Source organism: Carcharodon carcharias, chromosome 28 (assembly GCF_017639515.1).
Source record: "Carcharodon carcharias isolate sCarCar2 chromosome 28, sCarCar2.pri, whole genome shotgun sequence".
Lineage (NCBI taxonomy): Eukaryota > Metazoa > Chordata > Chondrichthyes > Lamniformes > Lamnidae > Carcharodon > Carcharodon carcharias.
This window is the reverse complement of record NC_054494.1, coordinates 15,577,738-15,587,920: the sequence shown is the minus strand read 5'-3', so window position 1 is coordinate 15,587,920 and position 10,183 is coordinate 15,577,738. Positions and strand designations below refer to the sequence as shown.

Here is a 10,183-nt window from a genome sequence, read left to right as displayed (position 1 = left end):
AAATGGGGTTCTGTTTTAAGAATCATATTTAAAAGGAATCACTGGATGAATTCTCAGAGCCAGCTTGGAACGTCACCCATTTGAATGGAGCATGTTTCGGGAATTTGAGTGCAAAATTCCCAGATGAATCCTACCCATTGAGAGCAAAACTTCACTAATTTTGCTGTATGGATACAGCTTAAAAATTTCCAGGCTTCACTCAAAAAGCAGACTATCTAGATCAAAGTAGACAGATCTTCAGATGTGATGAAATCCAAGGATTGCAGAATATCTCACAGCCCAAGTGTGCACTTGGACATATTTTGCAATGGTCAGTATCATTAATTTTTACAAATATTCATTCATAGGATGTGGGCGTCCTTGGCCAGGCCAGCATTTATCAGTGAATCACATTGTCACATGTAGGCCAGACCATGTAAGGATGGAGATTTCCTTCCCTCAAGGACATTAGTGAACCAGATGGGTTATACGACAATTGGCAATGGTTTCGTAGTCATCATCAGACTCTTAATTCCAGATTTTTTTAAAATTCAGATTTCACTATATGCTGTGGTGGGATTCAAACCCAGGTTCCCAGAGCATTACCGTGGATCTATGGAATATTAGTCCAGTGACAATACCACTACGCCTCCACCTCCCTAAAGAATTAAACAGTGAGTAATATTTATCAGTAATGATTCTAATAGATAAGAGGGATGAGAAGTATATTAATTTGAAATATTACATAACGCCAATACCATCTATGTCAAGGTTATAATTCAGCCTGCACATTACAAACAGAATGCAATGTCTACAACAAAACTTTTCACAAAGAGATACCGAAATAGCATTTATTACCACTTTTAGCATGATTCATCAGTAAACTAAACAGTGGCTTAAATAAGTATTCTAGGGACCTATTGTTTCTGCATATTAGGGATTAATTTCTAACCAAATACAAAGTTTAACAATACAATCAGCATTTAAATATTTGGACTGAGTAGAAGAATTGATCGCCCCATTAAGTGTTGTGAGTACTAATTTTTTTTAACTGTACTCAACTACTTTCTCATGAAAATACTGATGTCGCAGCAGCAAGAAAAGTTTTAAAAACCTAATGAGCTGCATTTGTCCATTAAACAATGAACGGTGGTTTGTAAGTCATGCACAGCACCAAATGTAGGTCTTCATACATTCAATTTGCAGTCTATTTTGGTTTTCATCAAAGCAGATCTAAAACACTGGTTTTACATGAGGTCACATGATATCTGAAGAGATTAAAAACTGTTCACAAGCTCATGATAGACTGTATTAGTTTCACAGTTATCGCTCAGCCATTGCACTATATCAGGCTAGACATTTGGATATTATACAATAATGCACAAGATCTTAGATTCCCTGTTTACATTTTTTACATACAGTAATTTAAAAAAAACCTAAAAAATATAGCTTAGAGATGTTATTTATAAAAAAAAATTCACTTCTATATTTTTGAATGAAAATGCATTGACTGTAATGTGGACACAAAAGCTGGGTGGCAAAGTCCAATTGCTCTATAAATTACATTACACTGTTTTAGCCTCTATTCAACTCAAAACAAAAAGATGACACAAATGACTAGACATGGAGGCCATTGCTAATAAATTCTTCCAACAATGCAAAACTGAGATTCTTTTCCAATTCAATAAATATTAAAATTAAAAAGCTCTTATTCATTTATGTACAGGAACTATACAAACTGCAAAAAGAATTATGTTACTATATGTACTCCGTAACGAATGTTGTGCCGAATGGCACTGTAAGGCAGGTTTGTACAAGCAACAAGACAACTAACACTAATATAACACATTATAAACCTATTACCTTTTTGGATGCTGACATTTACATTATATACACTATGAATGTAAATACTGTATATCATTTAATTATCACAACAATACTGAAAGTGTTTTCAAGACAATGTTTAAATTGCTCAAACATAGCACATTGTATGGCACCAGGAAGCTTGAGAAGCTACATACATCATGAGTAGCGCAGCCAGTTTTTAAGTATGAGATTTTTTGTTTAGATGTCAGAGGAACATAATCATTTCATCAGGACTAAACTGTTCAATGCAAATTTGAGGTTCATGCCAATGCAGTTCATTTATGTTAAACCAGCACCATTTTGTATCTGAAAACATTGAGCTTTGCAATAGATGAGGTTGCTGTTATCTTTTACAGTACTTGCATGTATAATCATCACCATCTCACGTGGACATGATATAAATCCAGTACTGACCAGGACACACCTTTACCTGCAGCTGTAAGCTGAAACTGGCAGAAACTGCCTCCAAGCGAGCAAGACTATCAGGCAATTTATCAGGGATATATGGTTCCACTGACAGGATATTGCAAAACTGCAGTTCTGTTTGAAGGACATCATCTTTGTAAAATAGGCAATTCATGTTACTGTGGGTGAGATTCTGTGGGTCAAGTCTGCTTCTGATTCACTGTCATCCCTTCTCTGTCTACTTATAGCTTCTGTGCTCCAAGTATCGCTCCTACTAGTTGTATGAGGCAAAGTTTTCTCCTTGTTTGTAAACAGCTGATGAGTAGTTGTGGAGTCAAACACATCCATGTTACTATGCCGTGTTGCCTGTTGAGCAGGAGGCAACATAAATGTGCTTGCAAAAGTGTGAGTATTTAGCATAGTGAAACTGTTGGTGGTTCCCTGAGAGCCTATGGCAAAAACATTGGTTGATGAACGGTCAGTGTCATCGACGCTGGCAGAAGTAAGAGGTGTTGGTGAACTGTCATCCTTCCTTATAGTAGTGCCTCTGACGGTTGGATAATGGTTATGGGGTGTTGGCTTTGTTACCACTTCTGTGATAGTGCTGGGATGGATGATACCCTCAGCACCTTCAGTACCTGAGGCTGCCTGAGAAAAAGGAGGGGGCAAGGTTGGGTCCCTTTTATTGCAGGATTCACAGCACAACTTATTATACCCAGGAATAGAACAATATCGAGCCAAAACTTCCATCTGGCAGAAAATTGATTTATCCCCAAGGCATGGCTCCCCTGTGAATTAAATCAAAACAAATTAGATAAGATTCTTCAAAACACAGTACATTAAATCTGACAGTGAAATTCTATTTTACAAGAAAGAAATTCTTCAAATTGAGTACTCTTTTGATGGTGGCAGCTGTGTTCATTCCAAAAGTGACTGATCGTGGTAAATCTTCTAGAACAAGTATTGTTTGCTTTTAGCAATGAACAAAGTAACGAAACTGGAGTAATTTTCAGACAGGGCTCAGGTCTCACTGGGCTCAGAGGTAAAATTACAAGTTTTCTTAACAGATGTTGAGTTCTGCCTTGCATCAGGGTCCAAGTCCTCAGAATTTGTTTCTGCATGCCAGAAGAGCTTTTAGTGTGCACTTGGGGTGACTTGTTTAGTTTCTTGTCACCTCCATCTGTTCAACCTCTCTTGTCTTGGTGTTCCTTATTATTTTACATTTCGTTCCCCAATTACAACGATTTTTGCCTAGGGGTAAATGAATGTGGCTCCTAAAGATCCTACTGGTGGTCTTATATATTAGTGTAGGGTCAACAGTTCTCACCTGTAAGGTAGGCAAGTTGTGTCTATAGGAAGGATAAGAGCTCCAGGTCATAGAGGTGGACGAATTAGTGGCAGAGTTGGAAGAGCCGGAGGGTAAAGGGCAGAGATAAAAATGCTTCCCTTTTGCCATATAAAGCAAAGGACCTGCTTCATGACTATATGGTTCCGTGAAAGAATGTTTTACAGCACAGTAAAAACAAGTCAAAGGGCATATTGCTGAGCTCCCTTCCTAAGATATGACTGAGCCTTCAACACAGGGAACCAATCACATGTAGAAGCAAAGAGTTAATGTCACTGAAATAACATAGAAATAAGCTGCAGTTGTTTAGTGAATACACATAGGTAAATATAATAAATGACATGGGCTGATTTGGATTATCGTGGAAACGGAAGATGCTTGTGCAGTTTGTTATATAATTAGAATAGCTTTAACTGCTTTAGTTTGTATCAAATTAGTATGTTTTCATTGTAAACTCACTTTGACTGAAGCTCTTTAAACAGACTTCACAGTAAAATTGCTCACAAGGGACTAAGGGAGTCTCTGTGAGACAGCATATGTGTTAAAAATGTCTCTCATATGAAGAATAATGATAACCCAACTGGTTATCAATCTATTTATGCTCACTTATCCTTCACGTACCAGAGGAAACGTAACAAAGTAGTACAGTATCCAGGAAATAGAGCCCTGCTGTGGATTCTCAATCCTTGCTGAAAGATAGATCTCCCAAATTAAAGCAGGTCTTGTGTATTTGCCAAATATAAACAGTAAGAATTGATTATTTATGGGGCCTACTAAAGCCTCAATATGGCAGGCAAAATGAACATGCTGGTTTCCAGCTGCAAGCACCCCACTCACCATGTTGGGAAAGGGAAAAAAATGGCATTCTTTACTCATACCTGAAACAGATGCAGGTCCTTTGCATAGGAAAATACAGGGCCTAAAAACACCTGCTCAAAGCCCCCACTTCAAAACTGGGTTGCCTTGAACCAACCAGCACTCAGGAAAACTTGACCTTGGGATCGCATGCGACTTACAAGGTCATTTCTTTTTGCTTTTACATACCTGATCGGTATCCAGAAGGAGCATGAGCGCCTGAGGAATATGCCAATCAAACAATGGGAATACTGCCTGAACATTAAGAGGTAGGGTTACCATCTGGTACTTTGTTATTTATTTAGATCTAACTACCTGTGATCCTATAGGACAGATTTAAGGACATAATGAAATATGCAGAGTAGTAACCTCCTACACACTGCTTTGACTATATGAATTCAAAAGCCAAATGCCATGTTTATCTCGCACTGGGAGGGGCTGAGGGATTGTGCAAACAATCTGCCAATTTGATAATCTCGTAAACTCTCCAGCCAGATTCAAAAGAATCTTGATAGCCAAAGGGTAAATGGAGAATTTGTTTTACTTCTGAGTCTAGGATTGTGAGGCAGAGCCAAACACTAATGCAGTGACTTCCAAGCAGCACAGCCTCAGCTCCTAGGTTTAATTCAGGTACCACCATCATTTACAGCAATGCGAATAATCTTTATTTAGTGACTTAGTTACTTCGTAACTTGGCATATTCTGCAGATATTAGAGGAATTAAATCATGTTGAAATGCATCATCTTATTTTTTGCATGTGATGCCTGTGAACCAGGAAGATGTTATTATTTTGAATATTGCTGCTTTCATGTTTAGTAGCTTTATTATGTAATTAGTGGTACAACTACCATCAGGCCCACAGTCTCAAATCTTCTAGCAATTCTCTTTGCTGTTTATTTATTTAGTCATCCCCTGGCAATATACAGTCTGGTGTAAGACCTAAACATTGAGGCACATTAGAATGAAAGAATTAGGAGCAGGAGGAGGCCATTCAGCCCCTCAAGCCTGCCCCACCATTCAATAAGATCATGGCAGATCTGCCCCAGGCCTCAACTCCTCTTTCATGCCAGCTCCTCATAGCCCTCAACTCCCCAATATTTCAAAAATTTATCTACCTCCTCTTTAAATACTTTCAGTGATCTAGTCTCCACAGCTCTCTGGGGTAGAGAATTCCAGACATTCACTACCCTCTGAGAGAAGAAATTCCTTCGCATCTCAGTTTTAAATGAGTGTCCCCTTATTCTGTAACTATGTCTCCTAGTTCGAGATTCCCCCACAAGCGGAAACATCTTCTCCACATCTCCCCTGTCAAGTCCCCTCGGAATCTTGTACATTTCAGTCAGATCACCCTCATTTGTGTAAACTCTAATGAATAAAGGCCTAACCTGTATAGATGTACTTGATCAGTCAACTCCTTCATCCCAGGGATCAGCCTAGTAAATCTCTTTTGAACTGCCTCCAATGCCAGTATATCCTTTCTTAAATATGGGGACCAAAACTGTACACAGTATTCCAGGTGCAGCCTCACTAACACCCTGTACAGTTGTAACAAAATTTCCCTATTTTTAAACTCCAACCCCCGAGCAATACAGGCCAAAATTCAATTTGCTTTCTTAATTACTTGTGCACCTGCATACTAACTTTTTCTGTTTCATGCACAAGAACACGCAGATCCCTCTGTGCTGCACTTTTTTGCAGTCTCACTCCATTTAAATAATAGTCTGCCTTTTGATTTTTCCTAGTGTGCAAGATCTCACACTTTCCTACATTAAACTCCATCTGCCAAGTTTTTGCCCACTCATTCAACTTATCTATATCCCCTTGCAGATTCCTTATGTCCTCATCTCAACACATCTTCCCACCTATTTTTATATCGTCAGCAAATTTGGATACATTACACTCTGCCCCCTCCTCTAAGTCATTAATATAGAGAGTAAATAATTGAGGCCCTAGGACTGATCGTTGTGGCACTCCACTAGTTACGTCTTTCCAACCTGAAAAAGACCCATAAATCCCTTCTCTCTGTCTTCTGTATGTTAACCAATCCTCAACCCGTGCTAATATATTATCCACAATACTGTGAGCTCCTATCTTATGCAATAACCTTTTATGTGGCACCTTACTGAATGCCTTCTGGAAATCCAAATACACTACATTCACTGGTTCCCCTTTATCAACTCTGCTTGTTATATCCTCAAAGAACTCTAGCAAATTTGTCAAACATGATTTCCCTTTCACAAAACCATGCTGACTCTGCTTGATTGCGTTGAGCTTTTCTAAATGTCCTATTTCTTCCTTAATAATGGAGTCTTGCATTTTCCCAATGACTGATGTTAGGCTGACTGGCCTATAATTTCCTGCTTTTTGTCACCCTCCCTTCTTGAACAGGGGCATCACATTAGCGGTTTTCCAATCCGCTTGGACCCTCCCGGAATCCAGTGAGTTCTGGAATATTTCGACCAATACCTCCACCATCTCTGCAGCCACTTCCTTTAAAATCCTTGGATGCAGGCCTTCAGGTCCTGGTGACTTGTCTGCTTTTAGCCCCATTAGTAAGAACTTTACAGCAATTGCTTCCATAAACAAATACAATGCTAAAACTCAAGAATTTGTTTATAGTGCATTTGGATTAACAAAACTCAGGGCTGTAATTAATTGGAATATTCTACATTAAATTAGTTAGGCTCAATTAACAGCCAAGATCCTTTAAGAGATTTTTTTTTTACCCATTTAGCACTTTCCAGTTATGTGGTGTCAGAAGTGCCCACCAGTTTGGAGGTAACTGTATTAAAGAGGCCCTGGTCAATTATATATTCATACAATTTGACAGCATTTACACTGATACATGATTTATATCACCCACCCATCAATAAAAATGGGTGCTTGAGGTGAGGGCGGGGCGGGGGGAAAGTGCCTGATTACCTCAGAATACCATCAGGCCTTCCCAAGAAAAACAACGCAGGGCTTCCACCGGTTCTCCAACTGATGGCCAAGAATCCTCTCGCCCACATTGAACCCCGCCCACCGTCTTATGGGGAAGGGACTCTGAATTAGGCAGCAGAACGTCCATTCTCATTATCAATCCACTCACATCAATTCCACTTAACAGGCATCAACCAGGAGTTTGCGATGCTGTACACCTGGTTTCCCACCTCTACACTTGTTAAGCCAGTCATTTTCAGTTACTCCAAAATTGAAACATTTGTTAAAAATATCCACCGCCATTTAAGATCTACCAAAATTTAGGCTACATCCCTTTAAAGTTTACCAAATGTGTTTATGTACTGTTTAAATGCAAATTCCCACTCACACAAGTTCCCAGTACTATATCATGGATTGCCAAGTTCATCCACCCAAATCTGATGCAGCAAAGTCAGGCAGGGTCAGCACATTAATTGTCTGAGTACTAACAACACACTCCGCAAGCAATTGTTCAAGTGTAAAATCTACAACCCTATATCTAAAAGTAAGTGATTAATTTCTTTTTCAAAGGAACGTCTGAATGGCTATGATCATTGTCTCCAAATACATTAACTACTGAATTCACAGATTCCTAGGTAAGGTTTTTGAATTTGTGCTACTAATAGTAAATTTTCAGACTGCTAATTTCAACAGACAGGAGATTTGACTGGCCACAAAACGAGGCAGCTAACCTCCACACCCAATATTGTGATTATTATCCCAAGTGTTAGTTTGTAAAATCTATCAATATTCAAATTTGAATGGTACAAGCAAAAGCTGGTAAAATGAGAATTACTTGTTGAAATTTTATGAACAGGCTTCTCTGGAACGAGCTGTGACACCCAGTGGCCTCGTGGAGTAACTTGATCAATGGTTTCCGTGCTTGGAGTAAAAACAGAAGACTTTCCTAAATGAGCTAAAAAGATTTTTGAGAAAGTTAACTTTTTATTTTTCAATCTTGAATGTATGGTCATAAAATTAAATAACAGATGCATAAACTCCAGAAGTTAAATTTTCCAAATTAGCACCTCCAGAATCACCCAGTGGGAACACATTTTGGAAACTCGGGTATGAAGATCACCATGTCCTGTACAATTTTCTGTCCACCGATTTTAATAGATGGAAAAGAACATGCATAGTTCACAGACCTTCACAGGAATTCCCAATTTGTGCTTCCATCACCCAAAATCTGCTTTGGGAATGCTAATTCCTAAAAACTGCCTCCATGCAACTGTGTATTTCAAAAGAACCCAACAAGAGAAAGTGCTATTAACATATTGCTGTTTCTGTAAAAGCATTCCACATAATAGCTAGTTTGTGCTGTGGGTGACAATCTAAACACCACTGATTCTTACAATATAGCCAGGAAACACAATGAATGGGGGCCAACACATTCAACATGTGCCTATGTCCTTACCGTTGCACTGTATCACTTTGCACACTTGTACGGTTTCAGGCTTTTCGTCCTTGCAATGGCTTATGCTGTTATCGCTCCCTCGACACACCACCTGCCGTTGCTGGATACCTTCTCCACAAGTCACAGAGCACTGAGGCCAAGAAAATCAAGAACAGAGAAACAGGAGTTACCTTCTGGCACACATAAATCTGGCATGAATTGTAAATGTGCAAAATACACCACTCCTCAAGCTCATTTTCCCTGAATATGATGCCATTAGTTTGAATAACTACTTTGTAATAATTTGTTGATGCACTTGTCATTATACAATGCAGAAACACGGCAGTCAGTTGATGCTAGTGTTTATATGCTACATGAGCCTCCTCCACCCCTCTTCAGCTAAAGCCATCAGCACATCTTTCTATTCCTTATTCCCTTGTGCACCTAGCTTCCCCTCAAATGTTTCTATGCCAAATGGCCCAACCATCTTCAACTGCTTCAACAATGACCTTCCTTCCATCATAAGGTCAGAAGTGGGGATGTTCACTGATGACTGCATAATGTTCCGCACCATTCGCGACTCCTCAGATATTGAAGCAGTCCATGCCCAAATGCAGCAAGATCTAGACAATATCTAGGCTTGGGCTCACAAGTAGCAGGTAAAATTCGTGCCACACAAGTGCCAGGCAATGACCATCTCCAACAAGAGAGAATCTAACCATCGCCCCTTGACATTCAATGGCATTACCATTGCTGAATCCCCCACCATCAACATCCTGGTGGTTACCATTAACCAGAAATTGAACTGGACTAGCCATAAAAACACTGTGGCTACAAGAGCAAGTCAGAGGCTAGGAATCCTGCAGTGAGTAACTCATTCCTGATTCCCCACCATCTACAAGGCATAAGCCAGGAGTGTGATGGAATACTCCCCACTTGCCTGAATGAATGCAGCACCAACAACAATCAAGAAGCTTGACACCATCCAGGACAAAGCAGCCTGCTTGATTGGCACTCCTTCCATAAACCTTCACTCCCTCCACCAACAATGCACAGCGCCAGCAGTTTGTGTTATCTACAAGATACATTGCAGGAACTGGCCAAGCCTCCTTAGACAGCACCTTCCAAACCCACTGCCACTATCATCTAGAAGAACAAGGGCAGCAGACACATGGGGACACCACTACCTGGAGGCTCCCCTCCAAGCCACTCACCATCCTGACTTGCAACTAAATCACCGTTCCTTCACTGTCGCTGGGTCAAAATCCTGAAACCCTCTCCCAAACAGCACTATGGGTGTACCTACACCACACGGACTGCAGCGGATCAAGAAGGCAGCTCACCACCACCTTTTCATGGGCAGTAAATGCTGGCC

General features: G+C 39.9%; 1 protein-coding gene across 2 annotated transcripts in view; it reads right to left on the bottom strand.

The window, feature by feature from the left end:
- Positions 1-734: 734 nt before the first annotated feature.
- LOC121270922 (A disintegrin and metalloproteinase with thrombospondin motifs 14) overlaps positions 735-10,183 on the bottom strand; it is a 185,818-nt gene continuing 176,369 nt past the window's right edge. The window contains exons 20-22 of one of the 2 annotated variants that reach the window (XM_041176543.1): positions 8,830-8,959; positions 8,209-8,328; positions 735-3,038 (exon numbers count right to left, since the gene is read on the bottom strand). In XM_041176543.1, coding sequence (XP_041032477.1) covers positions 2,422-3,038; positions 8,209-8,328; positions 8,830-8,959 — 867 coding nt within the window. In that variant the 3' untranslated portion in view covers positions 735-2,421. The remainder of the gene's footprint in view (positions 3,039-8,208; positions 8,329-8,829; positions 8,960-10,183) is intronic. The other variant, XM_041176544.1, reaches the window with a different exon arrangement.